Genomic DNA, 16,953 nt, shown 5'->3' on the forward strand with positions numbered 1-16,953 from the left:
CGGTCGCCGCCCCAGAACGGTGCCGACGCCCGGGAGAGGGACGGGCAGGCGCCGAGGCAGGACTCCCTCAGGCCGCGCCGCCCTGCTCTGCCCGGGACCGAACCTACCGGGCCAGCCAGACGCCGGCCCTGTCTGGCGACCCGCAGAACCCCGCCGCCCCTTACCAGCCCGCTCACCCCTGCCCGCGCCCGCTTGGCCGACGCACGGCAACCGCTGCTCCAAAGCCGGCGCCGCTGGCGTCAGCCGTGACGTCACGGCGGGGAGGGGCCGGGACGGCGCGGGAGGGCGTTTCCGGAGCACGCGCCGGGCGAGGGCCGCTGACGTCGGACTCAGGTGCGCGCGCCCGCCTGCTCGCGCGCGGCCCAGGTGGCGGCCCGCAGCTCCAGGTGGCGGCCGGCGGCGGTGAGGAGGCGATCGGCGGCGTGTCTGCGGGCTGTCTCGGCGGCGCTGGGGGCCAGGGTAGGGGCGGCGGGAAGGCGCCTGGGTTTGCACTCACGTGACGGGCGGGAGGTTGGGGTGGGGGCGACGAGCCGCGTGGGCCCAGGCCTGGAGGGCTAGGCGAATTGTCCGGCCCCACCCCTGGCGGGCCTGCCCGTCGCCGCGCAGAACCTTCCCTCCGGCAGGGGCTTGACCCGCCGCGCCACTTCCCCCGCCAGCCTGGTGCTTCGCCGCGGCCCGCCCGTCCGGCGCTGCTGACCGGAGTTGTCTCCTCCGCAGGGCCGTGGTGAGAGGGCGCCTTCGAGGGAGCCGTGCCCGCCTTGGCCCGCGCCCTGCGGAGCCCCACCGCACCCGAGGGGATGGACGGCTGCCCCTCGGTCCCGGCACGGCCCGCGATCCCACGCTAGCCGGTCCTCGCTAGCTGCTCGGATAGTGCGTCTTATCCACTACCATCCTAGGCCTTGTCTCCTGAGTCAGTGGCGTCGTGGTTCGAAAGAAATGGAAGAAAAGGAACGATGTGACCGATTCCGTTCGGTCCCCCTGCGTTGAGGCCTGGTTGGCATTTCCAAAGAGGAAAATACAGCAGGAAAAATCGTGGTTTTTTTTGGAGGGGGGTGGGAGGGGAGGGTGGGGAAAGGGAAACAAGGTCTTACATTTTATGATTTTTTAAGAATTCTGCACTTTGTCAGTGGTGGCGAAATAAACCAATCTAAAAGTTATTTTTCTATCGAGAAGAGAGAAGAGGTGGGTTTTTCCCCCTTTTGATTCCAACCTTTTCTCCCAGTGACAAAGCATAAATTATGGACACCAGAGAATAAGGTGGACCTCAGGAATTTTGGGAAGGCTGAGAAGCTTACATTCTTCCTCAGGAGGGAAGAGTGGGGTGTTTTTAGCCCTCTCTGGAACCTAAAACGAAAAACATGAGTTGCGTGCCATGGAAAGGAGACAAGGCCAAATCTGAATCATTGGAGCTGCCCCAGGCAGCACCCCCACAAATCTACCATGAGAAACAGCGCAGGGAGCTTTGTGCCCTCCATGCCCTCAATAACGTCTTCCAGGACAGCAATGCCTTCACCCGGGAAACGCTTCAAGAGATTTTCCAGAGGTAGGGGATCCCTTCTCCTTGGCGTCTTGATAGTTCTTGGTATTTCTGGATTTCTGTGGGTGGGGCAATGTCTTAACTACAGAAATCTTTAAACCTGCAGGTATTAGCTAGATGCTGTTAGCAGGTATAAGGCACACAGGAATGGGAAAGATAATAATCACTAATATTTTTTGAGCACTTACTGTGGGCTAGGCACAGTGCTAATAGCCTCAGTTGTGTTATCTCAAGTGATGTGCTCAACAAGCCCATGGAATATATGTTACACGTGCTATTTTCATTTTGCAGATGAAGACAGGAGTCAGAGTAGTTCAATAGTTTGCTCAAGGTAACATAACAAGATTTGGAGCCAGGGTTGAATTCTTTATATCTCTGCTGGTGATCACAAAGCTATAATGCCTCTCAAGTCCTGCCACCAAAGAGTTTACAGTCTAGAATGGAGAAAGATATGTACACATTCGGTCACCTGTCATCAAGGTAGATTGTGGTGGGTACCACAAGAAAGATATACATAGTGCTCAGCTTTTCTGTGAGGTCATGTGCTGGCCCTGGTGCTCTTCATATATTGCTTTGTGTAGCCCTCTCAACATTCATTTCACTGTCTGTTTTACTGACAAGCAGGTGGAAAGGTCAGGTAATATGTCCACATAGCTTCTAAATGACAAAGCTATGATTTGACATATTTGAATATGTCCACATAGCTTCTAAATGACAAAGCTATGATTTAAAGCAGATCCCCTCCCCTTTCTGCTTTATTCAAGATGGCCTTTCTTGTCTGCTTAAGACAAATGCCACCCTACAGGTTGATAGTTCAGCTTTTTTCTCTTTGATTTTCTAAAGTTGTTTTATCAAAGGTTTTGAGGTTTGGTTCTGCAGTGTCTGAATGGACACAGCAGCACATCGGCAGTCCATGGTAACTTAGGCAGTGAGTCTGTCTGATCACCCCAACTGGAAAGGGTTAGGCCTACTCAGTTCTAAGTGTCGAGAAAGGTCAAGAACGCTTCACCAGTGCATATTGGCAGTTCCAGAAGACCCTTTTCTGACTCCTTCCATTTGGGGACGAACTTATTGCCACGCCCGGACCTGAATTACAGCTGGAAGCAACCTATTTGGGTGATTTGTGAAACGTAGGTGTGGACCATTTATCCTGAAAGAACCATAGGCCTTCTCTTAAAAGAATGTTAATCCCAGTATGCTGACAGAACTATGATGAGAGTAATTATTTCCTGTGTTAGTAATAACCAGAGTAATGCCTTAGCAGGACGAATATGTCATTTGCATCATGGCCATGGCCATTATCTGACAGCGAGTGGAGTTGACTTTTCAGGAAATTTGTCTCAGATCAAGTTATGCAGTGGAAAGAAGGATCCTGAAGAGATCCTTAGATCTCTTCCTTTTGGCCAGCCATTAATATTTCTTATTTGCAAATCATCTCCTAATCTAAAACTAGAGAGAAGGAAAGAACACAGTACCAAATGTGCTAGGTACTCTGTAATATGTACTTACAGTCTTGCAACAACCTTGTCAATGATGATCTGAGGAAACTAGGATTCAGTTTAAGCGATTTGCCCAGGTTTACCCACTAGTAAATAAATGTTGATAAAAGATTGTGTATCCAGTCAAACTCAGAAAAGTTTTCGCTTTTATAAATTTGGCCCCTGGTCTGACGAAGGGCGTGATCGTGATGAGATCACTAACACACATGAACGTTTGTGCAAAGCACTGTTCTAAGTACCTTCCTTGTATTAATTCAGTCCTCACCCTGATCTTACGTGGTAGCTTCTGTTGCTTCCCATTTTTCCAGATGAGGAAATCATGGCACAGAAATCACAGAACCGTTGATAGCAGGATTTGGCCCCAAGCTTTGTGACTCTAGGGCTTGCCTGCCCAACTACTCTGCTGTTTCCTGAGTGCTGGGAAGCCTGGCCAGAGCTGTTGGATCAGCAGCAGCTGTTCCCCTGCTAGTACGTTGGGCCAGGACTAAAGATCTGGCCTGTGATCATCAAGTGTTTATGGATAGGAGCAGGAGTCTTTCAGCTGTGTTTTCCTGAATGAAAGAATGCTAAATATTTGCGAAACACCCACATCGAACCGAGGTCCTATTCCTTTTAAAGCTTTAGCAAATTGTATTGCAGTCCTCAATTCCCTGTCAGCACAACATAAAGATCCACCTCAAAGTAAAAGCAGACATTGGTATTTAAGAGAATATACTCTGTCCCCACTCCACAAGTGGGATTTTACATATTTTATGTGGAAAGACTGTATGGATAAGTAGGAACAACAACAACAAAGGAAAGTGTGAAAGGAAGTCAGAGAAAAAAGCAAACGGAGAGAAGATGGAATTTTTTAAACAAACATTGACTAGCTGCCTGCAGAGTGCCAGGCACTGCTAGACACCATAGAGAAAACAAGTTGAACAGTTCGCAGCCTCTGAGAAGCACAGCTCAGAGCTATGGTGTTACCTAGGCCTTGAGAACAAATTTAAGTGAAATTAGAACTGTGGCATTCAAAGCAATTTAAAAGTGAAGAGATGCTCTATTTTGATCTTATGCTGTTTTGAAGATGTGGCTAAGGAATGGTAGAAATGGGAGAGAAATGTTGGTAAGCTCTATCTGTTAAGAGGAAGTTCATCCTAACAGTTGAATTTTAGCCAGATAAGAGAAATACAAAAAGCAGGGTGGAGTTTCAGTGTAGTTGTGGATATGAGATGACTCATGCTTGGAAAAGAAATGAATAGGAACTTAGAAAGAGCTAAGCTGATGATTCAGCAGCAATGACAGGGAAGAGAAGAGTCAGGTATGACAGAAGCTTGGTCCAGTATTAGAACATAATGGTAAGTAACATCTACAGAAAGAGGTCATTTGTTTGAAAAGGATCCATTTCAACCTGTGAAACTGGAGAAATGATTAGAGAAACTGGGCAAATGTCCTCAGTGTTTATTGTATATAGATGTGAATATTTGACCTCATACATTTTATCATTTACCATATGTGTCTACACTTTGGGAAAAAATGGAAATAGACGTCAAATAGTATACTAGTAGCTTTGCTAGATTGTTTTGAAAATGTTCAGCCCTGAAACCTTTTCACTGCATATTCTTGCAGCTAGCTATGCATTGTTATCCCGAGTAGAATACCTATTATGATCTAACTAGATTAAGACTAGCTTGGTACCAAGAGAAAAAATCTAATAAAGTTGGAAGGGACAAAGAAATTAGAAATACTGGTTAACAACCAGCATTCTCTGCCACAGAGGGTAAATATTCCTGCCTCTCCATTACACAGTCCCTGAGCCGGTTGAAGGAGCCACATTTAAAAGGATGGTAACTATAAATTGAGAAAAGGTGGTGTTGAGTATTACCCTCTAGAACATTGAATTACTTCGTCCAAGGGCCGGGCAAACACATAATAATAGCTAACACCTACAGAGTACTTCTGTGTGCCTGGCCCTATAATCCATGCTTTATTTGGAAACATATCAGGAAGTTCTGAGCCATATTTTCTAATGTCACATCTCTTCAGACCCAATAAGAAGGAAAAATAATTAGGGGAGAAAAAGAATCTTGATGAAATATCTTCCCATCTCCCTTTTCTTTAAAATTCAAAACCATCATCATAGCCAGACACAGTGGTAACTGCAAGAGAGGAGCAGGGACTTACCTGAGGGCATAGACAGAAGTGGAGACCTGGACTAGAGCCCATCTTTTCACTTTTAGCTCACTTCAGATCTCATGGGTCTAACCTCTGGCTGTGATGACAAATAAAGGTTCACTTAAGAGCACAGAATATCTGTGGAAATCATTCAGACAGTCCTGAGCAGTTTGCCAAGGGGTCTCAAGAAAACTCTCCATTGGAATCAGAATAGGACCCCCTGCAGTTCATTGGGACCAGTGTGAAGTATGAATGAATCCTAGTTCTGTCACTTACTGGTGCTCAAGGGCAAGTCAGTCAAAATTACCAAACCTCAGTTTTTCTGACCTATAAAGTAGAAATAATTCACACTCTCACAGGTTTGCCTATTAGTGATAAGGAGTTGTAAATAAATCACAGCAGGTTGATACAAGAGGAAGTGACTGGGAGAAACTTAAGGTTGGGTGGTCAGAAAAGGGCTCTCTCTGGCAGTAACATTTGAGGCTCCTAATAATAAGGAACAAACCAAGTGAAGATCTACAGAAAGAATGTTTCAGACAACAGGGACCACAGGAACAGTGAAATGAGTGTAAAGTGAGAAAGAGCTTTGTGAATTCAAGGAACAGAAAGGTCAGTGTGATGAGAGGTGTGAAATGAGATGCAGGATCAGGCCAGAGGAAGTATAGAGTGTGTGTAACTGCTTTGGGTGAGTTTGGAGGGTTTTAGGCAGTGGCGGGGTATGTTTTATGTTTAAAAACTATCAGTATGGTTGATGTGTATAGATAAATTAAGGAAAACTTTATAAGATTATTTAAGTTTTTAGAGTTGTCATCCTTGCCATAAGTCTTTTTTTTTTTGTTTTTCTTTTTTTTTGTTTTTCTTGAGACAGAGTCTAGCTTTATTGCCTAGGCTAGAGTGAATGCCACGGCGTCAGCCTAGCTCACGGCAACCTCAAACTCCTGGGCTCAAGCAATCCTTCTGCCTCAGCCTCCCAAGTAGCTGGGACTACAGGCATGTGCCACCATGCCTGGCTAATTTTTTCTATATATATTAGTTGGCCAATTAATTTCTTTCTATTTATAGTAGAGACGGGGTCTCGCTCTTGCTCAGGCTGGTTTCCAACTCCTGACCTCGAGCAATCCGCCTGCCTCGGCCTCCCAGAGAGCTAGGATTACAGGCGTGAGCCACCGCGCCCGGCCCCTTACGTCTTGATTCTCTTCTGGGGGTGGCATCTAGCAGCCTCCTGGACATATGCTTTTTGTCTTGAGGAACTAACCACACTTCCCGTCCTCCTCTTGAGGTCAAAGGCATGCTGACCCTTCCTTCAAATGGCCTTTCCTCAGCTCCTGGCCTGATAAGCCTATGAAAGCAAATAATAGGATTGGAAATGCCTTTAGCACAGACCTCATCTTGAAATGGAGTAGCTAATGGGACTTGGCAAAAAAATGGCTTAAAGCCGGGTGGGCAGACTGGGACTGCAGCTGAGTTTTATCTGTCTGGCATAAAAATTTCGTGTGTTTGATTTATTGTGTTTTAATTTTTTTAAAAATTCAAGTACTACACCCACACATTTGAAATGCCTTCAGGTGGGCCATGCATTCCAGTTTCACACAGGCCTTACCACTTTTTGTTGCCTTACATCAGCCCTACTTCATATGTTAATATTACCTGCTGGGCCCTGGGCCCCTGTATGCCTTTGAGTATTTAATGATTACCAAGTGTGCAGGCCTTAAATAGCAAGAACTTAAACTGTAAAAAGCAAGAGTAACAACAATTACTATCCATGCAAATGAAAATATCAACTAATGTTTTCCAATGTTTTTAAAAAGGCTTTTTTTGCTCTAAAGGACAGCATGAAAAAAGAAAAAAAAAGGCTTCTATCAAAGCAGGAAGATGAGCCCCAGAAACAAGCCTGCAGTAGGCTAGGCATTTCATAAGTGGGACTCCTTCGTGGAACACTGATAAAGTACTTGGGTAGAAACTATGAAGTTGCGCTTGAATGAGGGGACTAGCCTCCAGGAGCAGTGGTGTAAAGTAGCACAGGGCCAGGATGGGTCAGGCTGACCAGTAGGTCTCAGCCTTCTCTTTTCACATTTGTAGGTTGTCTCCAAACACCATGGTGACACCTCACAAGAAGAGCATGCTGGGAAATGGAAACTACGACGTGAATGTCATCATGGCAGCACTTCAAACCAAAGGCTACGAAGCTGTTTGGTGGGACAAGCGCAGGTAACTGAATGAGGCTTGACTTAGTGGAGAACAGTATGGTTGTGCCATAAGCCTTTAGTATTGGGGCTCATGGCATAAGTGGGCAGGTGGCCATTTGTGGTGGTATAGCTAGGGAACCTTGGGAAGTTGGTTGACACCATTTCTCTCCTGCAGGGATGTCAGTGTCATTGCTCTCACTAACGTCATGGGCTTCATCATGAATCTGCCCTCCAGCCTGTGCTGGGGTCCACTGAAGTTGCCTCTCAAAAGGCAGCACTGGATCTGTGTTCGAGAGGTGGGAGGGGCCTACTATAACCTCGACTCCAAACTCAAGATGCCCGAGTGGATTGGAGGCGAGAGCGAGCTCAGGTAATTGCCACCTGTGATGGCTAAGGTGCTGGGCTCCTTTAATTTGGTATGTTGTGGAAGTTGAGCTCATCATTGGTTATTTGATAAAGGAAATGAAATCCTTATGGCCTTGGATCCTCTTGCTGCCTTACTTAGAATCATGGGGTCTTATACTTGAAAGACCTTAATCTTTGATGGCCCATCAGGACTTTCAAGTCCCTTTGGTAGGGAAATTCCACATCCTGGGATCCTGGCCTCCTGTTCTGGTGGGGCTGGCATTATAACATTCTCTCCATAGACAACTGTGACAGCATAGTTGCCAGTTCAGAGAAAGGAAGACAAACATTCAGGCCAGAGAGGGCTAATTCCCCTCGGACTGGCTGGGTGCATTGGCTCACACCTGTAATCTAGCACTTTTGGGAGCCCAAGGCAGGAGGATCACTTGAGCCCAGGAGTTCAAGACCAGCCTGAGCAACATAGCAAGACCCTGTCTCTACAAAAAATAAGAAAAATCAGCCAGGCATGGTGATTTCACCATGGACTACAAATCAGCCAGGACTACATGCCTGTAGTCCCAGCTACTCAGGAAGCTGAGGCAGGAGGATCACTCGAGCCCGTATGCCAGCCTGGGTGACAGAGCAAGACTCTGTCTCTTAAAAAAAAAAAATTTCCCTGTGACCAAGAAAGAATTTTTTTAAAACAATTTGAAGTCCTTTAGAATATGTTGGATTCTGTTTTCCTAGAACCAGCTAAGGTTGGCAGTAATGTATAAGGATGAGCAAAAATTCGCATTGGAATTTTAACTGGACAGATTGAGAGGTAACCACTTATGGAAACTTCCAAGAACAATTCACTACTAGTATGTTTTTAGGACTGCCAAGGGTATAAATAGTGAGGTTTCTGGTGACCATGTGGCCCCGAGACTGGAATTTGCAAGTTCATCATTTCATTTTCTCTCTTACCTATTCCTTTTTCTGTAGGAAATTTCTAAAACAACATTTGCGAGGAAAGAACTGTGAACTCCTGCTGGTGGTACCAGAAGCAGTGGAGGCCCATCAGAGTTGGAGGACTGATGTGTAACATGGTTCTGCCCAACCTTGCCCTTGCCTCAGCCCCTTCAGTCCTCTGTGATGTGCTGTGGCCTCTGCTGTGGGTCTGCCCTTGCCACTTCCCCAAACATCTCATTGGGGTTTTCCCCTTCAGATTTGACAGTGCAATAGGACAGATGCATGGACTGTTACAAGAACCACCCAATGTTTTGTCCCTGGGAAAGGAAGGTAGGAGCTCTGTACACTCTTACGGCCAGCGATCACAAACCCTTGTTTTATTTAAAGGAGAGGAGAAAGCAAGGGGGCGGAGGGGTCCTGGCTTGTTTCCACTTTCTATGAGGACTTGACACAGGTTCTGCTGGAGTGTCACTGCTGCTCCAGACTCACCTGGAGATGCTGCCTCCACTTTCCCTCTTGTCACACCAGGGGGTCTGAAGACACAGTATACATAAAGCCCATGTGACTGGCTTGAAGGACCCAGAGCATAAACGTCTCTCAGGAAACCATCTCCAAAACCCTAGGAGTGGTACACAGTTTTCTTTCACCCCCAGTTTTAAGGGTGGTTTATAGCCAGCCTGGGAGTTTTATAATGAAAAGTTATCTCATATTCCAAGTCATGTGGTTTAATTTCCACAACATTCTAGTGTGACAGAGATGAGATGGATACCTAAGAGGATGTGGCTAAAGCCCAACTGGGACAGGCCTGGGGTGGCTTGCTTTCTTCACTCCAGTTTTGTCTCTACCATTTCACTACATTGATTTGGGCAAAAGACAAGGCAAAGAGCAATTTTCCCAGTTGACCCACTCTGGCAAAATAAGAAAAAAGTAAGTCTGCCTTTGACATGAAACTTCACTAGTTTGGGACAGAGTTGGGTAAGGAAAGTATTGTGAAGATAAGCTTCTCAGAGTTTAAGAGCAGCCAGAATGAGTAGACATCCTAGGTTCAGAGTCCAAGTCACTATGGTGACAAGCAGAGCCCTCAAATTGGGTGGTTATGTGCATTGTCTTAGGACCTGGGTTTGTCATCTTCATGTAGTTTCCTTTACAAATCAGCTGAGGATTGACCCACCCCCTACCTCTACAAATAGTTGTAGGCCACTTTTCTCCTGTAACTTTGGAAAATAAGAGGGGAAATAAATACCACACACGTGTCACCAACGTGGTTGTGGTTGCCTCAAGGCAGGTGGGCAGGCAGGGATGACCCACTAGCCCTTAAAGATCAATGGTCTTGGCAGGTCTGAGAGCTGCTCCACTGGCGAGACATCTCTCCAGCAGCAAAGCCAGCCTGGGGCTTGCATGCCAATCCTGAGCAAGCTTATTGGGGTGAAGCTGAGGCTTTCTCCCCACTGTGACTGGAGTGCATGTTTACACCAGCACTTTTCTGCACATGTATCTTCAATCCAACAAGGCCATTTTTTTATGCTGAGTAACAGAAGCCACCGAGTGGCTACTGCATTATTTCCTCAGCAACTGGCCGCAGTCTCTTCTGCACCATTTTCTACACCAGACCTGCTTGGCACCATAGGGAGCTCTTTACTCCTGCACAGTGACATTCCAACCACCACCAGCCAGAAGTTACAGCCAACATTGCTGATTGGCACAGTAGGACCTTGGGTCCATTGGCACTGTCTGGTAGCAAGCCATTTCCTGTGAAGGGGAGGAAACTCCTCTCCACATACCTGCTTGGGCCTGTGCAAATGGCACTTCAAAAGGAGTCCTCATGCACTTGGAGTCCACGAGCCAATGGAATATGCAAAGACACTTAAACATTTCAGGGCTGGTTTCTCTGTTCATATCTAATTCCGGTGCTTAGGAGCAGGGACCCATGCTGATGCCCAAGGGCAGAAAGCCCCACTTCCTTTAGGAAGGGAGCACGCCTGACCCTGATGCCCAGGAAGGGGCAACCCTAGGCTTTTTGTTTTTCTTGCTTTTATTCCCTTTTTTTGTTGGCCTTGTGCTGGGTTTGTTTACAAAAGATGTATTTTGTTTAACCAAATATTAAAAATGGAAAACTCTGTATATAAATCTTGTCTGCTTGAATTCAATAATTTTATAAAGACACCTTAGTATAATGCTACTTTAAAAGAAATCAATCACCATTGTGGCATCTTTTAGAGCTATATTGTGTCTTGATCAAACCTCTCACCTAAATTCAGACAAAATATTTACTTAAGTAGGACTTGGCTCAAAAGATACTCGAGGCATTTTTCCAATTTATCTTAATTTATAAAAATTAGGCTTGACAACTTAAACCCACCTAAGTTTTTACCACACTGGCTAGTATTTCTTGGTATTTCACTGGTATTTCTTCCTAGTTAACAAATGAAAGATCAGGGCCTAAACCCAGTCTTAGCATCCAGAGTCTACAGCCGTGTTCTTATAGTCAGACTGCCTGGGTTTGAATCGAGGTCCAACACTTACTGTGCAACATTGTACAGTGAACTTTTCTGTAGCTGTTTCCTCTTCTCTAAAATGGGAATACCACCTCCAAAATTGTATAGTACTGTTCTGATAAATAATCCATATAAAAGGCTTAGTACCATTATTAGCACAATGATCAATAAATTTATGTTAAATGGAAAAACTAAGCCTACACAACATACTGAGACCGTCTCTACAAAAAAAATAAAATTAGCTGGGTGTGATGGCACACCACATATAGTCCTAGTTATTGGGGATGCTGAGGCAGGAAGATCGCTTAAGCCCAGGAGTTTGAGGTTACAGTGAACTATGCTTGCGCCACTGCATTCCAGCCTGGGTGACAGAGCAAGACTGTTTTCAAAAATAAAAAACACTGCTGGCAGGTTTTGGTGGCTCACGCCAGCAATCCTAGCACTCTGGGAGGCCCAGGTGGACGGATTGCTCGAGGTCAGGAGTTTGAAACCAGCCTGAGCAAGACCCTGTCTCTACTAAAAATAGAAATTAATTGACCAACTAAAAATATATATACAAAAAATTAGCTGGGATTGGTGGCGCATGCCTGTGGTCCCAGCTACTTGGGAGGCTGAGGCAGTAGGATCGCTTGAGGTTGCTGTGAGCTAGGCTGATGCCACGGCACTCACTCTAGCCTGGGCAACAAAGTGAGACTCTGTCTCAAAACAAAACAAACAAACAAAACATTGCAAAGTTCAAAGACAGGGCTACAGTTGGATTCATCATTTGTGGCTCATCTCAGCAATCCGTTTAAAAAAAACCTGGTTCACAAAATGTTCAATTTGCAACTCTTCCCCCATCCCCCAGAATAGAAATTAGCACTATGTTGTTATTCCCTACACATGCTTTGTAACTGTGCAATGTCATTGTAGACTGTACAAGTACATGGGTCCAATCCTTTGTTTTAGGCTGGTGGGTGTGAAAGCGATTGCCTGAATTAAAGGCAAACATTGCTAGTGAGAGATACTTGGCACTCTGGGAGGCCGAGGGGGGCAGATGGATCAAGGTCAGGAGTTCGAAACCAGCCTGAGCAAGAGCTAGACCCTGTCTCTACTAAAACAGGAAGAAATTAATTGGCCAAATAAAAATATATAGAAAAAATTAGCAGGACATGGCGGTGCATGCCTGTAGTCCCAGCTGAGGCTGAGGCAGGATCGCCTGAGCCCAGGAGTTTGAGGTTGCTGTGAGGTAGGCTGACGCCATGGCACTCTAGCCTGGGCAACAGAATGAGACTCTGAGGCTGGGCTTGGTGGCTACGTCTGTAATCCTAGCACTCTGGGAGGCCGAGGCGGATTGCTCGAGGTTAGGAGTTGGAAACCAGCCTGAGCAAGAGTGAGACCCCGTCTCTACTATAAATAGAAATTAATTGGCCAACTAATATATATAGAAAAAATTAGCCGGGCATGGTGGCACAATGCCTGTAGTCCCAGCTACTTGGGAGGCTGAGACAGGAGGATTGCTTGAGCCCAGGAGTTTGAGGTTGCTGTGAGCTAGGCTGATGCCACGGCACTCACTCTAGCCTGGGCAACAAAGCAAGACTCTGTCTCAAAAAAAAAAAAAAAGAGATACTTGGCCAAAAATGAATTTTCGTTCTCACTTTTAGAAACTTGGGCCTATGAGGTGAATCAGTGTTAATATGGAGGTGCTGGTTCAGAGAGGAAATGTGATGTCTCTGACTTTCTAAAATGTTCTAAGTAGTTTTGAGGTACTTATCATAAGCACATGTATGACACTTTCAGTTGGAATCATTTTTAATATTTAAATACAAAAAGTGAGCACTGGTTTTTTTTGTTTTTTGTTTTTTTTTAAACACAGGTCTAATAGCCAAAGTGTGCAGAGGAAATGAGCTTCTGCCCTGTCCTCCACAGTCCCCATCCTGTGGCTGAAGCCGCAGCCGGCCTTCCTCCTCTCCAGCATATACAGGGATTCATAGTGACCGCTTTACATTACAGTTGTAATGTGTTCTGCCTGTTTCATATTGTGTGTATGTCCCTCTCTGACATCGCCATTCTTTAAAAGAGAAAAAAAGTCATTAATGGTCAGGGATACATCCCTCCCACTGGCATCAGTTCCTACCCCACAATGGGATAGTGAGATCTTCCAGTTAGGAGCAATTTAGTGAAAAGGGTGAGTGGCCAGAGCTGGAATAACCATCTGCATGGTTGCACTCTGATATCAAGAATGAGGACAGAAGAAATAAGTCAGGATAGCATGGAGGGCACAGTTGCAAGGTGACAGATTTTCCATGAGAATATGGGGAGAATTTCCCCACCCCCAGGTTTAGACAGATCAATGTGCCAAAGTTTAAAAAAAAAAAAAATCCAAATAATAGCAGTTCAAATACTATTGAATTTCAAATTTCTCCCACCAAGACAGCTCAAATATAGCAGAAACAATCTAGATCTTCCCAGGAAGTGAAGGTAGAGCCCCTGGCATTCCTCCGGACAGCCCTGTGTTAGGCCCTAGAAGTATCTGGAAAAGAAAAGTAGGAGTGTAAGACATTGTACAGGCCCAGGGATCTCATTTTCATACCTAATGGGTCAGACAAGGTCTACAAAAACAATGCTGAGAGCAGTCAGGCACCTAAAAGAGCACCAGCCTGATCCCAATCCCTACCCACATGTCAGCCACTCCAGCACTCAGGTGCTGGAGAAATAACTCACTCATGTCTCCACCACTGGCAAAAAAAGGTCTGGGCTTACCTGCCGCTGCTGCAGTTGCTGTTGTTGCTCCATTTGCAACTTCTCAGTCTCAAAGACAACAGGAAGAACCAGGATCATAAAGGAAGTGGTCCCAATCCACAAGGCTGCCCTGGAAAACCTGCAGAGGGAGGGTGAGCACAGACAAGGCAAACAAAAACAGGCAAGAATGAACCAGTAAACAAATCTCTCATACTGTGTACTCCAGTGTTTTTGATAAATATATTCTACCCACTTCTTGCACCAAACTCCTAAAATAAGAGGAGCAGTACTGGTAGCTGTATAATCTAGTGACAGCAGAACTCAGCATTCTCCTGAGTTCTTACAAACACATCAATCAGCTCAGATAATCTGAAATTATCCCCACAACGATCCTGCCAGGTAAGAACACTTTACAGAAGAAATGCAGATTCAGAAAGGTTAGGGCACAACCAATCCAAAGCACAACCAGCCCAAGGTCACTCGAACTCAGGTCTCCTGTTCATAAACCCGTGTTCTTTCACAGTACCAACCACGCCATGCACATTCCCAGTGTCTTTACCCTCGTTCCTTACCTGTACATTTTTTGAGCCACAAAGACGGAGAGATCAAAAGTGGCTCCGGCCGCGGACCGGACCCTCTCCGGGAACATTTCCGTCAGACCCCAGAGTCTCTCCGATAAGGTCTCATCTAGCTGTAATGGAAGAGGAGCAGGTCTTGGAAGCAGCAGCGCCATTCACTTCTGGCCCCGCTTCGGCGCCGACCCCACCCCTGGAGCTAGGGCACCCCCGGGCCCAGCGGGGCCCCAGCCCCGCCTCCCAGAGAGCCGCCTCTACCCCAATCTCGCAGCACGCGGAGTCCACACCCGTGGGCCTGCTCCCCGCCCTGCACCCTGCAGGGGATTAGGACCTCGTCGTCGTCGTCCTCTTCCAGTTCCTCTTCAGTCTTCTCCACGTCACCTTTCGGGAGTAAATCTTCGGGGGACAAGGGCTCCCCGGCTCCAGCGGCAACGGCGGCAGCAGCCATGGTTGTAGAGGGACACCGGAAGCGGAAGAGAGCAGGCGAGCGCTGCCTACCGGCGGGCAGAGCTGCTCTTCCGGGAGGCGAGACACGAAGGGCCGGAGACTGTGGCGCCCTCTGGCCCGCAGATCCTCCAACTCCCTGCAGCCTGCCTGGCCCCGGCCGCACCCCTGCAGGCCTTCCCAGGCTTCTGAGACTGCAGTGGGCCTAAGAAAGTGCCCGGGGCGAGCGCAGTGGCTCACGCCTGTAATCCTAGCACTCTGGGAGGCCGAGGCGGGCGGATTGCTCGAGGCCAGCAGTTCGAAACCAGCCTGAGCAAGAGCGAGACCCCGTCTCTACTATAAAATTAGAAAGAAATTGGCCAACTAATATATATATATAGAAAAAATTAGCCGGGCATGGTGATGCCTGTAGTCCCAGCTACTCCGGAGGCTGAGGCAGGAGGATTGCTTGAGCCCAGGAGTTTGAGGTTGCTGTGAGCTAGGCTGACGCCATGGCACTCACTCTAGCCTGGGCGACAAATCGAGACTCTCAAAAAAAAAAACAAAAAAAAACAAAATACCTGCCCGGGAAAGTTGCCAGTGCAGAAGGGCCTTCCACAGTAATTCTGTTCAGGGGGTTTAGAGTGGGCCCAGAAACCTGCGTTTTAACAAGCTTCCCTGGGGTGGGGGGGTGGGGTCACACTTTGAGAAACACTAAGGCAGTTTCATTTTCCAAGGGGGTGTATTATTTGTCAGGAATAAATTAGCAATTGGTGTTTTAGGAAAACATCAATAAACCATCCCAGTGTACTATAACAAAGGTAAGAGTTAATACTGGTGTGGGTGTGCGTGCAGTTCTGTGTGTACTCATTTAATCTTGACAACGACCCATTAAAGTAGGCACTACTGTCCCCATTTTAGAAATGAGGAAATTGAGGCACAGTACAAGGCTGCTGCAAGCATTTCTAAAGCCTGGATTTCTATAAGTGCCTGTGCTGGTCAGAAAGTATGCACCTGTAAAATTTTGCTAGGTATTAGCTAATTGCCTCCAAAGAATGACATACTTTGATAATAGTATGTAATGGTAAATGGAAGTATCCTTTTCTACCACACTCTCCCCAGCATTAGGTATTATCCATATTTTCACTTTTTGCCTATATGGTGGATGTAAATGCCTTTTATAACATGTCTCACAAGTTATTAATACAAGAGTAATTTGATCAACACTTTTAATCAACTGACCCTGGAGTCAGAGACTCCCAGGATTAGACAGTCCAGATCCTTACCTGATGTATGACATTGTGGTAATGAACCTCTGTCCTGTGCTTTCAATACTTCAGTGGGACATGGGGGCTTACAATTCCTCCTGATACAGTCCTCAGGCCTTTCCAAACTTGGACAGGGCAGCTCTGACTATAAGAAAGTTTTCCTGTCACAAAACTTACTTACTGTATGATTCCATTATATAAAGTTCAAAAACCAGCAAAACCAATCTAGAGTAAGAAGTCAAGATAGTGATTCCCTTTGAGGAAGGGGGAGTGATTTTTGGAAAGGGATAGGAGTGGCTTCTGGATGTTGTAAGGTTCTATTTCTTAACCCAGGTGGTATGTACATGCGTGTGTTCATTTTGGCTAATTCATCAAGCTGTACACTGATGAATTATGCTTTTTGCATGTGTTAAAAAGTTCTTTATAAAGTAGGCTAGCTCTGTATAAATTTGAGGGCAGCTTAAGAGCCCAGTGCTAATGTCTTTTAGTTCCTTTGTAGATTATCTAAAGAAATGCAAGAAGGCCAACAGCACTGAAGGTAGAGAGGGCGATCTTATGTTGATAGCTCAGACACTGATAGCTCCAAGTGGAAAGTATTATAATTCACAATACTAATGTGAAGAAGTTCTAGGAAAACCAATTAATTTTGCTTATTAGACCAATACATGACTTAAAAAGTAAACTATGTTTAAGGCTAAAAGAACTCTCCCAATAATTATAAAATTGCCAACGGATAAGAGAAAGTCTTGGGAATCATGCCATGCAGAGTATTCAAAAGTCTGGAAGTAGATGAGATGAG

General features: G+C 46.1%; 2 protein-coding genes across 3 annotated transcripts; one reads left to right on the plus strand and one right to left on the minus strand.

Annotated features, from left to right (window-relative positions):
• The first annotated feature begins 40 nt into the window (after nucleotides 1–40).
• On the plus strand, nucleotides 41–10,799 carry JOSD1 (Josephin domain containing 1). Of its 2 annotated transcripts, none has more exons than XM_012741748.3 (5): nucleotides 41–459; nucleotides 718–1,543; nucleotides 7,270–7,398; nucleotides 7,552–7,746; nucleotides 8,706–10,799. In XM_012741748.3, the coding sequence occupies exons 2-5, from the start codon at nucleotides 1,359–1,361 to the stop codon at nucleotides 8,803–8,805; spliced, it is 609 nt and encodes a 202-aa protein (XP_012597202.1). In that variant the 5' UTR covers nucleotides 41–459; nucleotides 718–1,358; the 3' UTR covers nucleotides 8,806–10,799. The 2 variants fall into 2 exon arrangements, with proteins under 2 accessions (XP_012597202.1, XP_012597203.1); XM_012741749.3 differs by having other exon boundaries at nucleotides 41–402.
• Nucleotides 10,800–12,940: 2,141 nt separating this feature from the next.
• Nucleotides 12,941–14,961, minus strand: TOMM22 (translocase of outer mitochondrial membrane 22). Its single transcript, XM_012741757.3, has 4 exons — nucleotides 14,795–14,961; nucleotides 14,461–14,579; nucleotides 13,910–14,027; nucleotides 12,941–13,679 (listed from the first exon to the last, which is right to left on the minus strand). Exons 1-4 carry the CDS (start codon nucleotides 14,909–14,911, stop codon nucleotides 13,605–13,607), a joined length of 429 nt encoding a protein of 142 aa, XP_012597211.1. The 5' UTR covers nucleotides 14,912–14,961; the 3' UTR covers nucleotides 12,941–13,604.
• Nucleotides 14,962–16,953: the final 1,992 nt, after the last annotated feature.

The sequence above is a fragment of the Microcebus murinus genome, chromosome 10, assembly GCF_040939455.1.
Source record: "Microcebus murinus isolate Inina chromosome 10, M.murinus_Inina_mat1.0, whole genome shotgun sequence".
Lineage (NCBI taxonomy): Eukaryota > Metazoa > Chordata > Mammalia > Primates > Cheirogaleidae > Microcebus > Microcebus murinus.